Source organism: Acanthochromis polyacanthus, chromosome 2 (genome assembly GCF_021347895.1).
Source record: "Acanthochromis polyacanthus isolate Apoly-LR-REF ecotype Palm Island chromosome 2, KAUST_Apoly_ChrSc, whole genome shotgun sequence".
NCBI lineage: Eukaryota > Metazoa > Chordata > Actinopteri > Pomacentridae > Acanthochromis > Acanthochromis polyacanthus.
The window spans coordinates 35,695,417-35,716,714 of NC_067114.1; the positions used below are offsets into that span (position 1 = coordinate 35,695,417).

Consider the following 21,298-nt stretch of genomic DNA (forward strand, 5'->3'; position numbering starts at 1 on the left):
GTCGCTATTGGTTTACATTTGGCTTTTTATTGGATTATTATGCAAAATACATCAATAAGTTTATTGTCTAATCTTGTGTGAATAATAAATCTAGCATTCTTACTTCTCCTTCAAAGCCTCAACGTCTTTTGTTTCTCTATTTCTTTGAAGGAGTTGGAGATGTGGGTAGTGATTCAGAGGCTTGATAACAGGTTACTTAGAATTTAGACTCATATTTAGTAATAAAACAAAAACAGAGAGTGTATCTTGTCAAGTTTATTTTTTTGTAATTATGATTGTTAACTTTGCTGATTTTAAATCAGAAAGAAAATCATCATCACTGCAGCACTTTAAGTTAAACATTCTTTAGCTCAACATCTTCCAGCTTAAAAAAAGAAAGAAAGAAAAGAAATGATGGCCAATATACTCATTGGAAAATCTGCACTTGATGACAATCTCACCCAACATCATGCACAATTACAATAAGAAAATAAATGGCAAACTACTAACTGCTGAAAAAATTCTATCTGCAGTCAAATGAGGTTTCTTTTTCCCACAAAACTACAAAAACATTTGCTCACATGAGGTGTCGCAATTTCTGTTCTTCAGCAACTTTTGTAGCTGTAAAAGGCTGAATGGAGAACAGTACATTTTTTAAATGTGTTCAACTAAGTGAACAAAGTGGACTAACTATTCTTTAACATGTACAGAACAGAACGGTGGAAATTTCTTCCACACAAGGAGCGTAATCATTGCATAGTCTTATAGCAGAGTTTGTAGTCAGCCTGTTGTTGTTTCACACACTGTCAAACTTGTGTTTTAAATAGTCTTTCATAACCTTTGCAATTGGAAGTTCCTCCAAGAATTTCAAGCTTTGAAGGCCGATACAATGGCGGATTTTTATTCGACACATGTCTTGTAGAGTCCGAGGTTGTCCTGAAAGAGGAACAGAAAGAGTTATTGCACCTGCAAAGGTTATTATCACAGTCTGAACATTATGCCGGTGTAACTGCATGTAAGCCAGAAATGGTGTTTGCCAGCCCACTAGCCACACAAAGTAGCACGAACAGTGTCACAATCTACCATGTAAATGGAACAACTGTTACACAGTGGCCCTGCATTTGTGTCACAGCATTGTTTGTGTGTGTTATATCTGTACAGCTCAGGTTTTACTTCCAACTGCAGGTTTACTTTCTGTTGCAAAATGAAGATGGCACTGCTGTAGGGAAGTGATGACAGATACCGTCAATCATTGATATCCAGGATTTAAGTAACTAAATTCCAAGTTAATTCTGCTTCCTAAAAGTGCTGGTAAGGTAGTACACTGAATCATTTTTTCCATTTATGATTCACTGTAAATTACACAATAGATTACATTATTAAATCTTGCACAGGAAAGCTGTCAAAAATTACAATTCCAGGTTGAAAACAATAATAAGTGAACTCCTGGCTTTCTATCAAAAAGTGTGGACAAGGCTACAAGACGTGTCAATTGAGTGGCAGGTAAACCTCCATTCTCTTTAGTCACCTTTAATATGCTGCTAATTCACAGTGGTGGTTTACTGAAAGGTGTTCAGCTAATTTCCATACTATATATAGACAAGCCAAAATTTAAAATGTCTCACGATGGATATTATTTTTTATATTTCACACGTTATGGAAACTTGGAGGTGCTTCTTCCAAGGTCAAAGTCATTCAGATGGAGCATCTGCTTTGAGGTCCAGTCTGCCAGGTTTGTTCACTAACTAGTCGCTTGTGCTAGCTCTTACTTTAAAATGTCTCCGCGCTGAGCAAATATTCTGCTGTTGGCTGAAAGAGGGAACACTACTAGATGCACTTCCAGTATTTCAGCAACAGAAGACCCAGTAGATTAATTTAATTTTTCTTGGCAATGTCTCCACAACAGTAGAAAAATCATCAATGTTAGCATGTTGAGTAGCTAATGTGGTTAACATTACCATTTGCTTTGATCATATGCCCATAGGTCAACAGAAATTGTAATGGTGAGGGGTATTCAGAACACTAGTTTAAATTCAATAGAAACTACGGGGCTGGTCATTGTGTTTTATGTTGGCTGTTGGTTCCTGACACTTACTTCGTTTGCTTCTCTCCTGCTCTCTGTGCAGCAGAATACCCACTAAAACTATTCTCATTCATATATTTTTCTGTTTCTGTTGTCAGACAAGAGAACATGGATGAAAAAGTGGCTAAAAGTTGGGTGAACCTCCTAAAAGTGAGCCCATTAAGACTACAGGTTAGTAACTAGCAGTCAGTAACCAGCAGTCACTTCACAGCCCTTTCCAAGCACCGCTAAAATACTGATTCTATGACTGCCAAGTTGTTTGACAAAATCAACAAACACATTAGTTAAAAACAACAGAAATTGATTGCATTAACATGTTGAATGATCACTCTGAGAGAACGTTAGAAGTCACTGAATCTACTGGTCTCACAAACACTCATTCCGTCAATGTCAGCAGCCTTGACAGCAGCGGCTCCACAATCACAAATGCAGAGTCTTCTTTCTGAAAGGGGCAGCAGCAGCAGCAGTAGAACGGGCCAAAAACCACAAGTTACACAGTCATGTGTATGCATTTTGTGGGGACATGTTGAAATTTCATTAATTTGCTGAACAAGGGGATGGTATGGGACTTTTAAAGATTCCAAATGTAGGATTGTTAAAAATTCAGTAGTATCAAAAAAGGCCCCACCACTGACCACCATCTCCAATACCCCATCTGGGTGGATCCATTATGAAACTTTAAAGTTCCTCTTTCTGCTATGTTGTCTTACAAGAGTCGTTTAAAAGCAATCATCAGTTCGCCAAATCACACAGTATCCTACCTGTTATCAGATGTATGCAAACAACTGGGGAAAATCCCCTTGATTCCAGGAAGAGATGCGTGTGAGTGTTATCAGCCGAATGTGGGCAAAGTTATACCTCTGCCATGGACACTTGTCTCACCCCACCACAGAAAACATGCATAAGCTGACGTGAGTGAGTGATAATCATAACAACAGAGTTTACTGTCTCCATAGACTCCATATACATTTACACCCTATGGCAAGCAAGGTTGTCCAGAAAACTCAAATACCAGGGTAATTACAAGTATCCACTAAACAAACCATTATGTAACATGTATCTGTTGCCACTGATTCCAAAGTTGTTTGCAAAAATTCTGGCATGCAGGATGTTATGCCGAATGCGACTTCCAGGTGCTTTGAGTTTGCATTGCTGCTGGTTCTGACTAGTCAGGAAAGTGTGACAGCATGCATGACTACAACAAACGTAACAAAGCCAAACAGTGCAGGAAAACACATATAAAGATGAAGACAGATTGCAGAGCTTTGGTACATGTAACTCAAACTCTCAATGCAAGTATTTATAAACAGGAAAGAAAATCAGCATTATTTTTACTTTGGCTTATTTTACTTTTACTTTACAGAGGATAAAAATGGTAAAATTGTTGCCATGGTCACCTCTGTAATTAAGTATATTTAAAATTGTCCATTTCAAAACAGAAAAAACGGTGATAGAGGCTCTCACACTGTGCAGAACAGTGAAACCTCAAGGAGGCTAAAGAGACTGCACACATAAAAGTTGATTCAGTGGGCTATAAGTTGTCAAGCTTGGCTTTTCTTATCTCTGAGCTGTAACTTATTACTTTATCATTTTAGATCAAGACAGTGTGGTACCAGAGTAGTTACATGTTACTCAGTTAGTGCAAAGTCTTGCCTCAAGTCAACAGGCTGCAAGAATCATCACTGAACTCACCAAAAGAGGCAGCATTGTGTTGTAAATCTAGACATGGATGTCAAAAAGGACACCAATAATACATTTTCACTGGGTGGAGTTAGTGGCTGTCTAAGCTTTTGGTTTTGCTTGAAGTTGGAACCTTTGTAAAAGGACAGTTGTACGCCTGACATGGAAAAAACCTAGAGGGTGCAGCAGTTGAAAAGAGCTGGCTGCCTGTCATTCTGTGTTGGATGAGCCCTTTCATGGCATATGAGTTAATCCAGGAGGTAGCGGTGTAATCAATAACCCAACAGATATGTGATCTGGCTGAAGGTTTGGGACCTCTGAAAGGCCTTGTCTGAATCACGGCACAGCTCTTTGATATCAAAGTTCAAGGGGCAGTTGAGGAATGCAGCCATTGTTCCTTCTAAATAATAATGCTTCAGGTAATGTGTTCTCCTGTTCCTCCAGCCTGGGTTTGTTCTGTGACTGAACACTGGTTGTTAGAATCACGTGTTGGCAAGCAGCCCTGATTCACTCTATACATTGCTTAACTTTTTCCTCATCTCAGCTTACAATAAAAACATCAATCTCGTTTTGTACTTAAGTTGGAGTCCTTTTCTACATCACCCACTTTCCCAGATTTCTTCTCATAGTTATGGACATAAACTTTGCTGATGCCATAGTGCTTTAACAAACAGACACACAACACTTCTTAATCCATGCTTGCAGATATTGTGTACACATATTCATAATCATGCTGCAGGACATGCTTATATGTCAAGTAGTGTGTTATTGAGACTTACTGGTGACCTCCTGCAGGAAATCCAGACAAGGTCGGCTGATTCCAGACATGCTAACAGACACAGCTACCGGTGTTTGGCCTTCATAGTTCCTGGTATTGGTGTCTGCCCCATACGTGTAGAGCATCTGGGCACACAACACATCGTCCCTAAGGGCTGACAGATGCAAGGGAGTCTGGCCATCTTCAAGACGCCCAAGATTAGTGTCCGCTCCCCGCTGCAGGAACATACGGCAATATGAGTGATTGCCTTTGATGACAGCATACCGCAACAGGAAACCATTTTGAATATCAATGTTCGCACTGTGGTCCAGGAGGATCCGTACACAGCTGGAGCGCTCACGGATGATGGCCAACTGTAGTGGTGTGGTTCCTTTGTCGCTAAGAGGGTCCACCTCAGCCCTGAACTCAAGGAGGAGGTGTACAAAAGAGTCTCGACCGTAGTGGGCTGCCACATGCAGCGGCGTCCAGCCATCATTGCTTTTTGCATTTATAATGTCACTACGAAACTCAGATTCCAGCATCAGTCGGGCAATGCGTGCTCTGCCATGCATAGCAGCATAGTGAAGTGCTGTGAAGCCACCAATAAAGTCCTTCACTGTCGGATCAGCTGTACAGATGAGAATGGAAAGAGCGGAAATGAGAGGAAAGACAAATACTGCAGGAATTGTGCTTTGTAGCTATGGGATACATGAACTATGATCAACTGGGTCCACCTAAACAATAATTTGCCAGCAAGAATTCTGTAGTTCACACTAATTGTCTTATCGTACAAAGTCTTCTAGCGACAATATTACACTTAAATGATTCCTAACACTAAACACAAAATCTGTGCTTTTTATAGAAGTTGCAAACAAGCCGAGAGATATCCCTAATATTTCATATGTCCAAGATAGGCACTAAAAACTCACTGAGTCTCTCTTAAGTGCTGAACAATGCAAAACCCAAGACAGAAGACACCTGTCTGACGAGATTTTTCAACGTAAAAACTGTAAGCACTTTTAAATTCCAAAAAATGCTATTTGTATGCAGTGAATGTTTCAGCTGGGGCTCAATACAAAATACAGGTTTAGGATGCTACATGGTGACTGTACTGTGGAGCTCAACAACAGTTAAGCTGTTCTAAATCATTAGTGAATTGTCAGATATGTATTTGTTACCTTCATGCTTCTGAAGAGTTGTAGCAATTTCAGCCATGTGGATTTAATACTAGCTTAATGCTTGCTTTATTTCCATGGTCTTTTGAGTCCAGCTAACAGAACAACCCATTACATTTTGACATCTTTTGACTTCAACAAAATGAGATACTGTGATACGTTAGTTAAAAAAATGGTGGGAATTTAATAGTTACATTTCTTTGTGTAATTTTAAATTCTATGAACAGTATAATATACATACACTTAAATATATGGACTGGATATGGACTGAGGAAAAGATTGTTCTAGCTCACATTTTCAGTAAATGTAAGACATTTTTGAGTGATAAAGGGATATATGTCTGACTGCAAAATTGCCCGATGAGGGACCCAACGTGTGGCAATGTTGTGTGTAATTTAACTAGATATAACTCACTTGTAACAGAGCTGAAAGAAAGGCTGTGTTCTCTAATAAATAGTGCCCTCTAGTGTTTTGAATAGAAAAACTTGTCATGGTATAAAGCTAACCACCACATGACGCCAACTTCAGCAGTGAGATAAAAAAAACAACCAAGCTTCTGACCTCCATGTTCCAGAAAGACTCGAACACATCTCTCTTTTCCTTTGGCAGCAGAGAAGTGGAGCAGCGTCCAGCCGTTGGCATCTCGGATCTTAGGCGAGTATCCTTGCTCCAGCATCCTCCTGACAGTGCAGACATCCCCTGCTGCCACTGCAGCCTGGATCTGCAGCTCCTCATGAAGCTCAGGGTTCCTTCTGCAGTGATGGTTCAGCATCCTGTCAGATTTTGGAACAGAAATTTTCAACTGTAACTAAACTCTGTCATAAAAAAAAAAAATCAATAAATACATTGACCTGAACAGACGAACAGCTATGAAAATGTGTTATCTTCCAAAATAACATATCATTACCTGTTCAATTTTGACATCAACATGTAACTTAGACAATCAGCATAAATGAGGACCTCTTAAATTTAGTTATCTTCAATTAAACTAAGTTTGAGAGAAACATGATGCTTTCTTTATGTTACAACACTGTTTGTTCACCGCTATGGAACATAATTTTTTCTTCAATACAAAATAAATGAAAGATAAAAACAACTATATGTTCTCATGAAATAAATAAACTCGCTGAGATAAACCCTGAAATAAAGAAATCAGGCAATAAATATATTAGTAAGTGCGATGAAATAAATGATCATCTTTCATAATACCACGACTTTTATAACACATTTCTTTTCACTACCAAGCTACCTGATCAGTCAAAGCCTGATTAGAAAATTAAACGTTAAATGCATGACATGTTTTGTGTTTCCGACCTGTTAACAAGCTGAAGAGTATTGTGTTAGTTTGTCAAATGGAAACAGATTTACAATAATACTTTTCAGTGTGTCTTCTTTTAACTGATCCAATACTGCAATCACTCGAGAATAAAACATGTTCTCACAATATGGCAGTGGTTATGTTATTGTGATGTCGAGTGTTTATTGCGCTGTGTAACTTACAGTATCTTGTCATGTTGAGTGTTTGATAGAACCTGTCTTTGTCGCTTTATGTGTGACTACAAATTGAGGAGGATGACTCCACTTATGTTTATGCTCAAAGATGATAATTAAGTGAATTTATACGTCATTATTTATCACAGACGTTCATTTCCTAAGAGTGATAAAGAAGTAAAAGAAATTCGCATGCAATATTTCTGTGGTTAGAATGTAGATTGGAAGATTAAACTCCTACAATACTAACAAAATAGTGGCCAACACAATGGTTAAATGTGAAATATTAAATGCTAGGAGGATAGAATCCACTCACCTAAATGTGAAGTGACTACAGTCCTGTCTCTCTTTAGGTACATGGAAAACCAGAAATAGGACATCTTTCTGATATATTAGTGCAACATTAATTTCGGTTGTTGATTTTAGAGCAGAGGACGAGCAGAACTCAAACGTGCACAAAGGGAACTCAAACACAGACTAAGAGAGTAAAAATGTCTACAGGAGAAAACTGGTGGAGAAGCTGGAGAGGAACAACGATGTCTGGAGTGGTATGACGGAGATCACCAGCTTCCAGAGGAAAGGCGGGGAGGAGGAGCAGCTGAAGGGAATATACAAGAGCTGAACTAGTTCTTAAACAGGTTCGACTCCAGCTCCCCCTCCCCCATCAGCCCTCACACTATACCTTTGAACTTCCTCCTTGTCCCCCTACATCCTCATACCAACTCTCCATCATGGACACTTCACTGCCTCATCACAGCCAGCCCCCACCCCCACCTCCCAGGATGGACTACACATTACAGTCCGGCAGGTGAGGAGAGAGCTGGAGAGGCTCCACCAGAGGAAAGCTACTGGACCAGATGACAGCAGCCCTTGAGGGTTGAAGGCGTGTTCCAGTCAGCTGAATGGAGTACTCCAGCACATCATCAACCTGAGCCTGCACCTTCAGAGAGTCCCAGTGCTGTGGAAAACATCCTGTCTGGTCCCTGTGCCCAAGCCGCGTCATTCTACTGCACTGAATGACTACAAGCCCAAAACACTGACCTCTCATATTATGAAGATCATGGAGAGACAGGTACTGGCACATCTCAGAGCACTGGTGTGTCCATCACAGGACCCACTGCAGTTTGCAGCGTATTAGCCCCATGTTGGTGTTGATGATGCCATCATCTGTCTGCTGCAGAAGGCACATTCCACACAAGACTGACCCACCACCACTCTCTGCATCACATTCTTTGACTCCTCCAGCATCTTCAACACCATCCAGAATGCTGAAGGCCATGCTGGAAGACATTCAGGTGGACACTCCCCTTATAGCATGGATTACAGACTATCTGACAGTCAGACCACAGTTTGCAAAGTTACAAAACTGTGTGTCTGAACATCTGACCTCCAACACCGAGGCCCACCAGGAAACTGTGCTGTCCCCCGCCCTCTTCACCACCTACACTTCTATTCAGTACAGTACTGAGCTGTGTTGCCTGCAGAAATTCTCAGATGACATGGCCACAGTAGGCTGTGTGGAGAACAGAATGGAGGCTGAATACAGGAACCTGTTGGTCTGGTTTGTGAGATGGTGCAGTAAGTACCACCTGCAACTGAACGTGATGAAGACTAAAGATATATTATTGGACTTCAGGAGGAACAAGCCCCCACCCTCTCCTGTCTGCATCAATGGGACTGATGGAGTGAGTCTGGACAACAAGTTGGAGTGGTCTACAAATCTGGTTCTACCTCCTCAGGAGGCTCAGATCCTGTTGTTGGTTGTCAGCTGGTCACCCTGGAAGAGGTGGTGGAGCAGAGGATGCTGACCAAACTGCTGGCCATCACGGACAACACCTCCCACAAACTTCTAAAACTGTGGACAATCTGAGGAGCAGCTTCAGTGACAGACTGAGACAACCCCGCTGCTCCAAGGAACGGTACAGGAAGTCGGTCCACCCCACAGCAATAAGACTTTTCAATATGTCTGTGCCTGGCAGACCACAAAATGACTTTATTACTTCAACCTGAAGATGAAACCACTTTACATATTGGACACTTTACATCCTAAACGTGATTCGTCTTATCTGTAAACTCATCTGCACCTACTTATGTTATTTGTACATCTAAGCACATTCTGTTCATTTGCACATTTCTGTATCACTCTTGTATATTCTGTTGATTTTTTCTATATAATATTTTCAATATATTCATATTTTAATAATCATATTTTATTTACCTTCACTTTATACCCTACCCTAATATTCTGTGTTGTTTTATTGTTTACCCCTTTATCAAATATCCATGCTGCTGTAATAACTGAATTTCCCTCCGGGGGTTAATAAAGTCAGTCTATATCTAAGTCTAAGTCTGATGCTAACACTGCGATGTCTTTCTTCCAATATTCAATGTGAGGACCTTTTGTCAGTGTGGAGGACTGTCTTAAGGTAACTCATGAGCAGCAGCAGAAAGAAGAACTCACATGGTGTCATAGATCTGTTGGTGAAGTGGGGAGACTGCACGGGCTACATACTTCGTTCTCAAATGGGCTGTGAACAACAATGCCAGAAAATTACCTCCAGTTCAGCTTCCTCTAATGGAAGAACAGGCCAACTTTTTCAGACTTACCAGTAATTTCTGTGGTTGCTGGACAGGTGATTGTAGAAACACTTTCAGCAACAGAATTTTTAAAAATGAATCAGCAATTAAGTGATGGATTAACTTTTTCCACCACTTTCACATTTGAAAGTATTTCCCAACTGGTTAAGCGGGCGACTCATGAACAGGGGCTATGGTCCCTGATGCAGCAGCCTGTGTTGATTCCAGCTCACGGCCCTTCACTGCAGGTCTTCTATTCATTCTTCTGCCTACTTTCCTGTCTGCCTCTCTACTAACCTGTCAAATAAAGCCAATAAAAGCCCCCCATTTAAAAAAAAAAAAAAAGTGCACTGCTATTACCAATCTAAAAATATTTATGAGAGAGAGAGAGATTCCAAATGTGAGCTGAAAAATGGACAGATTTAACCTGGTGAGGAAAACACAAACTGTAATATCTATTTTTATCTTTTCTTTTTTATCAACCTTTGTTTAAGGTTGACAATATCCAAGACACGTTTTTATGATTTGGTATAGCCTAGCAATTACTTTTACATTCAGATAAAACCTCCAATGTGTTCTTGTATAACTACAATACTGTACATGTTGCTGTTGTTAACACTGATAACATATACAAAGTAAAATACATCAGCATATGTAGAGTCTGAGCCTCAGAAGTACTTGATTGCATGTTAAAAACTTCATAAATTTTCATAGTCTACAACTGAACTAATTTATAAAATAATGCAATAGATAAATTAAATAACGCTGTGTGCAACTAAAATTAAAGTGTAAATACTGAACAGCCACAGGACAAGTTTGCATTATGGTGAAGGAGCTGAAACTCCAGTAAAAGTGATGTTCATTTACAAATAGAAATTACAATAGAAATTGTAAATATGAGAAAACACCACATAAAAGTTATAATTCAAATGAAAGGTTCCATCTTAAAAGAAAAGTAGCAGTCCATGATCCAGCTGTTATTTCTCATGGGGCCTTGTGTGTCTGGAGCAGGCGGAAGCTGTTCTGAAGTCTGCACTTCAGTTCTTCCAACACTGAGAAAGGGACGACTTTGTTTAAGCCCCTTTCAGACATGTGCTCCATTCTGTTAATCTGACGTCAGTTTAACATGCTGGTTTCATGTGCAAATGCGCACCTCAGTCACGTTTCCGTAAAAGTCATGCCGGTGTTGTGCTGAACAGTGATTGCTGTCGGTTGGAGCAGTTAACAATTTTGTTACTGCTTTTAAAATGTTGTTTATTCATTTATTTATTTTAGTTTTGCCTGCTCTGTAGCCTGGATTATAACTAATCTCGTTGTTTTTACCTGCTGACCTATTTAACTGATGCAATACGGTTTTAAATTTGTCAGATTGTGAGTACAGCCCCAACATCTTTTGAAATAAATAAATGTGACTTTGGGTTGTAAAAGTCTCCCGAAATAAATTAATAAGACAATATCAAATATGAGTCTCCTAAAATATATAAATGTGACATTATGAGATAATAGTCTTCTGAAATCAATAAATATGGCACTATAGGAAAAAATTATTACATTTATTTATATATTTATTACTCAACTCTTTTTTGGTTTTGAAGCCATATTTAATCATTTCACAGGAACATTTATTTATTTATGTATTTGCTTATTTATTTCTGAATAAAATGGAATCTGACACAGCTCAGCTGCTCGTAGCATGGGTCACCTGTACTACAGCGTAGCTCCACATTGAAAGCATGTCATATATGAAATGTTACTCACACGCAAAATACATTCATTTGCTGGCACTGAGACTGACTACCATTGTCAAAAGTACAAGATATTCTGTTTGACAATGGTACCTCCTGCTAATTCTGTATGCCGAACTCGCTTAATCATTTGAGATGGCATCACTCAAATGTGAACATCAAAAGTACAAAAAAAAAACAATCAAAAAACAATGAGTGTGGCACAAACTAAGCTCCCTGTAGCATTTAAGCAGCCACCTGACAAAAAAATCTGACCCGGCCAAAGCAAGTGCCGTAGGTGTTTTAATCACAGTAGTAGAACAGCACAGTAAAGTATCTGACTGAATGGATATGCTCTTATTAGTTTTAATTTATTTGAAAGAATATTACTTTTTTCCATTTTTGTGAATATTAGTGTTCAAATAGTTTTTGTCAAATGAAAAAAAAACTAAGATGAACCAGCCTTTGCTGACTTGAAACAAACAACAGCACCACAACAGACGGTGCAGTGCATTTGAGGGGAAAAAGTTCAAAAGTAGACAAGACATCTAGAGTTTATTTTGATTTCAGTAATGAAAATTCTGTTCGTATGTGATGATAAATTTAGCTTCATCCAATTACGGTACATTAAAACATGCTTTCTTTGCTTCCTGCTGCTGTATTTTCATAGTTAGTTTTAATTAGAGAGGTCACATTGTGTAATGCATGATATGCATGAAAATGTCTCTGCTAATCTCAATAATAATAAAAAATAGTTTGATACAACAGGAAAAATTCGTTAACTTTAAGAAACAGGTGAGACTTAACAGTAAAATAATATTCAGCTCTGCTAATTCACCAGAGCTGCTTATCAGCCCCTCTCTTTAAACAACAGCTTTCATTGATTGGCTAGTTGTTGTGACATGTTACCAATCAGATGCTGTGTGTCAGACACATGAGAACAAAGAGTGTCTACAGACAGAAGGTCACTGTATCAGAGCCAAAGTAAAAAAATTAATGTATTTTAACAATAATCAGTCAATAAAAATAACAATACAGATAATTAGAATATGCAGAATATCAGCATCAGCTTCACGACTGGCTAGGGCAATAATTCGTCAATCGACAAAACTACTACAAAAGGACAAAATCGACTTCAAAATCAAGCCGTTTGTCAAAATGTGATTCATGTTGGGAGGATTTACAAAAACGCAGATATTTTGGCCCAAATTTCAAACATTTAGGCTCGATGCCTGTCACATTCAGGTTTTAGATGGATTAACACTTTCTGGGAAATCTTTAACGTAACAAGTTATGCTATCTTCACGTAGCCTATAACCTAACACAGTAAAAACTCAAGTTTTCATTCTACTCATTTATTTATTTATTTGACATGGAACGGAATCATGCTGTCGGTGGCAGGGTGGCCCCTGAGGAAATAATAATTACTGCTAAAATAATAACTGTCTTCTTGGTAGCTACTGCCACTGTTTGCTATTTGTTCAGCAATTGCAGTTGCCATAGCTTTTGTTTGCAGCGATGTTTAGGTGGGTGGTGCTTGTTAAAGTTATGTCTACATGAATGGCAGGACTGAATATTTCCTAGCAGATCACTTCATGGTAACAAGATGATCAGTGTCAATTCATCTGTCAGTGGTTTTAATGTTGTTGCAAGCCAAAGCTATGTCAGTACAGATAAACCTGATTTAACATTTTGTCATGTGTTTGTGTCCACAAGCCCCCAAACTTTATGATAATGGTGACTTTAGACACAGCAAGTACTAACTGGTAGGGTCTCACTCTTAAGAGAGACTTGTCCTCAGTTAACATAACAAAAACAACACTGAGTCACTAACAAACAACACTACGGGACCGATACTAGACAATATAACAACATAATATACACTGAGTTACAGACATACAGGTTCATCACAAAACTGACTAATATGTAAGAGGATGAACATCATGCAGACAGCCAGTGTTTCATGAACAGACCAGTGTTGTGTCTGGACATTTTCTGCCCCAAGATATTTAAATATTTTCTATTGTTGAAAGAAACGAAACTACCAACTTTGAATATTTGAACTGCACAAGGTAAAAACAGCATGCTAGAAAACCATTTACCTTTTGACCAGCTGAAGAGACGGGCTTCTCTTCGTCATATCGGAGCAGCACCTATAGATATACTCCTGGACACTCAGGAAAACTGAGACAGGATGAAAAAAAAGAAAGACAAACTTCAGTGTTTTCTCCTGCAATACACACAGGCAGCACTTTCATTTTTAGCAAGTCAAGACAAGGGTAGGGAAACTCTGGCATAATAAACTTTATTTAGAATAACCAAGTAAAGTTACAGAATCTCATGAGTTTGTTTTGGACATATTCCAAGTTGTAATACTAATGTACTAGTAATAGTAGAAACAACATCAATAGTAATAATAGCGAAATAAAGAGTGTCAAACAAGAGGTCTGTTGCAAAAGTTAGCTCAGGTTTTAGATTAGCTAACGGCTCACTATTAAAACCAAAGTGGTACAACTTTGAAAACTTTACAGCATCACAGTAGACAGTACATTAGTGGTTGGTTAGTGTGACCAGTTGACGAAAAACAATGGACAATGGAACAGCTATAATTGCTAACATAACCAACACTGTAAGCCTCCTCGCTCTAGTAAACAACAACGACAACAAACAAAAACCAATGGATGAAAGCAGATCATTTCACACGTTAAATACAATGTAATAAACCCCAAACTCTCACATAAAACCTCTGATTTAAGGCTGGATTTATCCGAGGCTGACGGCTAACGCAGCTTAGCCAACAAGCTAACAAACTGACTAGCGCTAGCTCGATAGCTTGTTTTTATGCTTTTTCTACTCGGAGAGTTGGCCACAAATATACCTCATCATACTGAGCGTATCGGTATTAAAGTTATTTCTACATATTGACGGACAACAGAAATGCAGCTCTGGTACTATAAAACAAAGACTTACTTGTCAGACGCCGAGCAGACGTTTAACTTAGCCAGTCAGCTTCCAGACGGGAAGACTGGAGTTGTCAAAGCTGCATATTTCTGTCACTTTCTATTCAACCCCTCCACTATACAGCAGTGTTTAATGTTTAGGAACACTTTCCTCAGTGGTCTTGTAGCTAACGGTGACGGTCATTTCAGTTGAACAGGCAGTTTTAACAACAAAGTGTGTGAGCAGCCAGAACAGTGTGACACAACAGCCAAAACAATAGGACTTCCGTTTGCGGCTTCTCAAAATAAAGGCTTCGTTTCCACAACTTTCAGCAGACCACAAAACGTGGGGCACATGATGTCGAAAAGAATATGGATCATTGCAGAATTGGAGGACATTTTGAGTCCTACCCATCAAATTCCAAATAATACATGCACAAAATAGTAAAACATGCAGTTGAGTAAATGAAAGCCAAATCTAACAAACAAAAAGAAAATAATGTTTAAAAATGTTTTTAAAACACCACATAAATCTAGAGTACCCCCTAAGATGCCAGTTTTACATTGTTCCACCCACCCACCGACCAAATTGAATCTAAAAAATAAAAAACAGTTCAAATTAAATTTAAATCTCCCTTTTTTTGGTATTAATTTTTCACTGATGTCTCTTGTAATTGTGGAAACATTTTTTAATCAACATAATAATTTAAACAATAATTATTATGCATTGAACATGTGTCCCACAACAACCCTGTTACCATAATCTTTTAGCTTGTACAACAAGAAGAAAACAGTGAATTACATAAAACTGTTTGATGATGTTAATTCCAGAATTTAATTTGTTTGAAGTCCACCAAGGGAGTCAATTCGGACATCTCCAGACTCTGCTGTAGTGAGTTCCAGTTTCAGTAAGAAAAAACTGTTTTGCCAAGCTCTGTGCGAACTGAGGGGATGGTGAAAGCAATGAAGTACTGGGAATGTAGGCTATGACTGAACTGTTCATGTGACATGTCGGAGGATAAATATGTGGACAGCAGACCAAGGACGGATTTGTAAATGAAATGATACCAGTGGAGAGGTCTGCACATGGACAGTGATGACCAGTATTAGCCAAGAAGAGCAAATCGTAGTGACGTGTGAGGTTTAGAACCAGTTATAAATCTAAGTGCTCCATGACAAACAGATTCCAACAGTTTGAGAAAGTCGGTCGAGGCATTCATGTAAACAATATCTCTGTAATCAAGTACAGGCAAGAAGGTGGCAATAACAAGATGTTTCTTGGCATTAAAAGTGTCGTAGTTTCTCTGATGACCGTGATGTGCAGGTGAAGGAGAAACGTCCATGACTCTGACTTTCTTTATAATTTTTTTATTAAAAGAAAGAACAGCATCAATACAGACAGAAGTTGCCTCGAAGGAGCCCGCCAATTGATTCCTCCCTGAACAATGGCCAGTGATCAGTTTTTATAGGTTTTCAATATGTAGGGAGTCACAACATATGGTTCTCTGTTACCTACCATATAGGGAGGCAGGGAGCATCGTCAACCAACCGCCCAAACTCTACAGCTCCTGAAGAGCCCCTAAATCAATGTCTTGGACATAAGAACCCTTATGAGGATTACTCCAACAGGAGAACACATTCCATTCTACTAGGTCACATTTGTTTCACTCAGGTACCAAATATGATGAACACCTCCTATCAGATACCAGAACAGGCAAAACAGATTCCATTCTATTAACATATTAAGTAATACATGTCTCAGATCAGATACTATAAAAGAAAGACAGGATTTGTTCTGGAAAAAGAACTCCGATTTTAATTTCCATTTCTTAAAAGATTTTCAGTGTGGGTTTAGCACCCCTAGCACTGTGATTAGAGTAACAAACAACTAATATAACATGAAAAAAAATGTACTGTTTATGTGTAAGCTCAGCCAATCAAGCCTTTGATATTTTATTATCTAGTATCGATAAATATGTAGCAGAAAATTGTATAAGAGAAGGTTTACTTTTCAAAAAAATTTGAAGCCCAAATGTCCCCCAATTCTGGAATGACCCATATATGACGAGGGTAGGCTAATGACATGGGTCAAACTTTTAATTGTTGGATGTATTCTGATCAAGAATTTGAATGGAATACAACTAAGAAAGCAGAGGAGTAGCCGACAGATTTGGTTCCATTCTGAGCAGTCCAGCTATTACCAGTAATTTCCCATGGATAAGCACAATTCCTTGCACTGCAGTCATTTTCTGCACTTTTACATTTTATTCCACAAGTCACTTTTTGCTGATGTCATTTATTTATAGTGTAGTAATACTCTATTTATCCATTTTCATCATTTATTCTTGTATATATTGTATATATTTTTGTTATTAAAATTATTATATTTATTGTATATTGCTGCTGTAACACGGGAAATTTCGCCTGACATGGGGAGTAATAAAGGATTATCTTATCTTTTATTTCATGCTGTTATAGCAAAACATTGTGATTTGTCCCCTATCTTGTCACAATAAATAGGCTATATGATCAACAACACTGAATTATATGACTGAAATGGCCAAAAATGTAATACTTTGTGCAAGAATATTTGTCATACAGCAACCACCAATACATTTATTATTTATTTATTTTATTTTTGCTAATCAGTACCTAGGGGCTGCACAGTGACGTAGTGGTTAGCACTTTTGCCTTGCAGCAAGAAGATCCAAATCCCGGCCTGGGATCTTTCTGCACGGAGTTTGCATGCTCTCCCTGTGCATGCATGGGTTTTCTCCGGGCACTCCGGCTTCCTCCCACAGTCCAAAAATATGCTGAGGTTAATTGATTGATTAATTGCCCGTAGGTGTGAATGTGAGAGTAATTTTTTGTCTGTATATGTAGCCCTGCGACAGAATGGCGACCTGTCCAGGGTGTCCCCTGCCTTCGCCCGAGTCAGCTGGGATAGGCTCCAGATCCCCCCGCGACCCTAGTGAGGATAAAGTGATGCATAGAGAATGGATGGATGGATAATCAGTATCTCTGTGGCAGACACTGGTAAGTTAAAATACCTCCTTTCACAAGGAACAAAAGAAGCTTCCATTTTTTTTGTCAAGATGGGAGAAATGGGCTGCTGGAATATGAAAAATAAAATATTGGAGAAACTAACATTTCCTTGTCATTCTGCCATTTGTGAACATTATTGTAGAAAGTAACAGGAAAAAAACTATTTCAGCGAAACTTCTGTTATGGAATGTTGAAGTAAGAGCCTTCATGAATGCAGGCTCTATGGACTCGGGGACCCACTGAATGGGCCTCAAAGCTGTGAAAACATCACTTGGACAGCTTTTGCATCACTGTGTACCGCTCAGATCCGCTTGACAGTGGCTGCAATAATTACTGCACCAAAATGGAATGAGCGGAACTTGGTTTTATTGTGAAGGCGAATGGGGCAGAGTTGCAGTTTTATTTTGTTACTTGATTCAAACAGAAGAGTTTTTGCAGCGCTGCTTCCGCGTCTATCACATGGTCAGTCCGTGCGGAAGAAACAGAGCTGCTGAACAGAAACAACCACACCATGGAAGAGCATTTTAAGTGTCTGACAGATGCGTACAGATGTTTTCTTAGCGGATCACGTCCCGACCGAAGCGCTGCGGATGTGGCAGCGGTGATGTTCGGCGGGCTGTGTGGTCTGGTGCCCGTTCAGCTCAGAGAGGAGCGCTGCACTGAAGCAGAGATGATCTGCATCAGTGTGACTCTGCTGGAGAAGATCACCTCCAGTCTGACGGCTCAGAGCCTCCCTGTCCAGCTCACATTATACTCTGAGGAGGTCCTGAGGGTGTTGTTTGGAGACATGAACCTCATGGAACAACTGGTAAGTGTCACTTACTGTTCAGGCTGAATACAATGAATCATTTGAATGGTCGCGTGTTAAAAGCCTTTTACTCCACAGGTCCATCACTTCCAAGCGGAGGACCAGATCATCTCACATTTGGCTGCAAAGTGTGCATCAGCGTGTGTTTTCTTCCATCTCCAAAAATGTGTGAGTCTTAAGAGCTGTTGTCACAATTTTAACAACACAGGGTTTAGCCAAGTGTTTTCAGAAAGCTTTCTATAGGCCAGTGGTGTCAAACATGCGGCCCTCGGGCCAAAACCAGCCCATCAGAGGGTTCAATCCGGCCTACTGGAGGACTTTGTAAAGTGTAAAAATTACAGAGAAGACATTAACTGTAAATTTGAAAAACAATCAATTTAAAATCATTTCTAAACTATGACAAGTTGCTTTGATCATAAAATAAAATACTAGATTGTTCATTGTTCTTTTGTGGCTTTGTGTCTCATTTTTGTAGTATTTTGTCTTGTTTTTGTTATTTTTTGTCTTTTTTTTCTCAGACTTTTGTCATTTGTCTTATGTTTCCTTTTTGTCTCGCTTAGATTATTTTGTCCATTTTTTTTGTCATTTTGTTTCACGCTTTTGTTATGTTTTTGTCTTGTTTGTGTTGTTTGTCAATTTTTTTGGCACTTTGTAACTTTTTTGTCTCTTTTTTTGTTTTATTTTGTGTTGTGTTGTCTCATTTTTTTGTCGTTTTGTGTCTCGTTTTTGTAGTATTTTGTCTTGTTTTGTTGTTTTTGTTCTCTTTGTGTCTGACTTTTGTCATTTTGATCATAAAGTAAAATACTATATCATTCAATTCCAGATACCTGTGACTAACTGTTTTGTTCCTTTGTAGACACTCTATGATCTGTGAGTTGTAATGTGGAAATGGAACTGAGGTATAATATTGTTGAAATTGAATTTATTTTTCTTTCAGGTTCAGGCTGTTCATAATGTTTCATAACAAAAATAATTTCTTAAATGTGAACATTTTCAGAATGTGCTTTTTTGCACTAAAACAAAGCAAATATTTGAAGTTGTGGTTATTAATAGGTTATTATGCTACGATTTTAGTGGTCCAGCCTACTTGAGACCATATTGGGCTAAATGTAGCCCCTGAACTAAGATGAGGTTTACACTCCTGCTATAGGTGGTCTGTCTGTTCAGCTGCTTCATCTGTGTATATTTTTCTATTTATTTTTTTGTTCAAGCATCATTTAAATTCTGGATATGAACATTTTTCAAAGATGCCAAATCTTTTCTTTTTCCTTTTCGTTTTAATGTGGTTCAGGCTTGAATGTTTCAGTCAGTGTATACTATGTACTGAGTTGTCATTTTCAAACATGCTATTTAGAAGTTAAATGGTCACTGTGAACCATTGTATCATATAGAGCAAACATTTAAGGAGAATAGAAATAAACCAAATGAGAACATAGCAGGCATAAACACCCACAGACTTGAAAGCCTTGGATTAGTTGCAATTTCTAGGAAGCAACATAGTGAGAGTGTAGCGTCAGACAAAAGAGCTAAACAGAAAATAAAACGCACAAATATCACATTAGCTTGCTTCACTAATACTAATGTTTCCTTTAAACGATAAAAACTGAGAAAATATAATTACTGTACTTTGTTGCCAATTTCAAATGGAGCTAAATTCCTTGTTGACAGGAAATGACAACATAAAGGACAAGAAGTACATTTCAAAATAAAACTGCGCATTTTAACCACAACGAATTTGGGCCTTTACAGAGAACATGCAGAGAGATCAGTGTATTCCTGCCAAACAAACATCAACATGGACAAAGTTCAGGAGATTCAAGACGAGGGGTGGAATCTTCAGCAGCGAGTAACACTGAACACTGTACTGTCTCCGAACACAATCTCTCTCTCTCTCTCTCTCTCTCTCTCTCTCTCTCTCTCTCTCTCTGTTTGTGTGTACTGTAATTTCTCAGGGAATGGTCTGTCCTTTCTGGCAGAAGAAATGTACAGAGGCTTTTCACAGCTCACCCCTGGGACTGAATTAGATGCCTGTCTGTGGTCAGTGACAGACGTTTTAAGAAAAACTCTTAAAGAATCTCAGCAAGGTAAAATCAGTTAGTTGTGTGCATTTAAACTGTGAGCAAAGTCTGTCTACTGGTTTAACTTGCATCTAAGTGACAACCAAACTCTGTTTTGTGAACCCAAAATAAAAATATTGGCAACAGCTGACTGTCATGTTGATCAGCCAGCAGAAACCCAGGTATTGTTTTTGCCTTACGGATACTAGACTGTCATTCTGCACACCGTAGTGAATACAAGCTTCCAAAACTAGGCCGTGCCAGTCATAGAGTGGCTTTTAAAAATATGCTTCATAAAGAATGTTGAAATAAAGTTAATGTTAAAAAAACAGCTGATCATAAACAAATATTTTAACAAGGATACCTCAAATTGTTTTAGAAATTCCTTTCCTGAGATTGAATAAACCTATGGAAACTCAGCACTGTTCATCAAAATTACATATTTGTAGTTCTTTCCCGCTAAAATAATTCCTTAAAATTACCTGGATGTACAGTATACAACTGATGCAAGTGCATTCCTGCACAGTGTCTCTCAAATGTCAAATAATTCAAAATTATAAATGTATTGTAATTATAGATTGAATTTTTGCAGGAGAATCACATCTTCAGATAGTGATTTAAAATGCCTAATAACGTTTTCCCTCTTGTAGTGGCCAACGCCCCTTGACATTCCATAATATTGTAGCTTGGAAAATCCAAACTGAATCTCCATGTAATCTCCTATCTCCGTGTTAGGAGATACAGGAGAGTCAGTTTGGCATTGTGCGAATTGAATCGCGTTTCCCTCCCGGTCCAGTTTGGTACGACCAATCATAGCACGGGAGGCGGGAGTTAATGCTGCGTCATCTTCAGCGCCTGGATTACCCATAAAGATGATGCCAGAGGAGGAGGAGGAGGAGGGGGGCCAAAGCGAATCTTTTTGTGGTCTCTTGGCGTTTTGGATGGCGTTAGTCGTTGCCTCTTTTAACTTGACGTTTCTGACG

General features: G+C 38.8%; 2 protein-coding genes across 3 annotated transcripts; one reads left to right on the forward strand and one right to left on the reverse strand.

The window, feature by feature from the left end:
• Positions 1–240: 240 nt before the first annotated feature.
• On the reverse strand, positions 241–14,690 carry asb7 (ankyrin repeat and SOCS box containing 7). Of its 2 annotated transcripts, none has more exons than XM_022210409.2 (5): positions 14,437–14,690; positions 13,569–13,650; positions 6,236–6,447; positions 4,522–5,127; positions 241–915 (listed from the first exon to the last, which is right to left on the reverse strand). In XM_022210409.2, the coding sequence occupies exons 2-5, from the start codon at positions 13,604–13,606 to the stop codon at positions 776–778; spliced, it is 996 nt and encodes a 331-aa protein (XP_022066101.1). In that variant the 5' UTR covers positions 13,607–13,650; positions 14,437–14,690; the 3' UTR covers positions 241–775. The 2 variants fall into 2 exon arrangements, with proteins under 2 accessions (XP_022066101.1, XP_022066102.1); XM_022210410.2 differs by lacking the exon at positions 14,437–14,690 and adding an exon at positions 9,627–9,693.
• A 3,194-nt stretch (positions 14,691–17,884) lies between these two features.
• On the forward strand, positions 17,885–20,982 carry lins1 (lines homolog 1). The gene is given in 5 exon segments (XM_051944869.1): positions 17,885–18,258; positions 18,337–18,426; positions 20,211–20,259; positions 20,262–20,342; positions 20,966–20,982. Coding segments are annotated over 5 exon segments (534 nt in total). The 5' UTR covers positions 17,885–17,961.
• Positions 20,983–21,298: the final 316 nt, after the last annotated feature.

Excerpts from the sequence above, each read along its gene's own strand:
- asb7 (XM_022210409.2), bottom strand. The coding sequence starts at position 13,606 with ATGACGAAGAGAAGCCCGTCTCTTCAGCTGGTCAAAAG. Across the intron at positions 6,448-13,568 it reads TCTCTTCAGCTGGTCAAAAG|GATGCTGAACCATCACTGCA; the intron begins GTAAATGGTTTT and ends AAAATCTGACAG. Across the intron at positions 916-4,521 it reads TTTCCTGCAGGAGGTCACCA|GACAACCTCGGACTCTACAA; the intron begins GTAAGTCTCAAT and ends TTCCTCTTTCAG.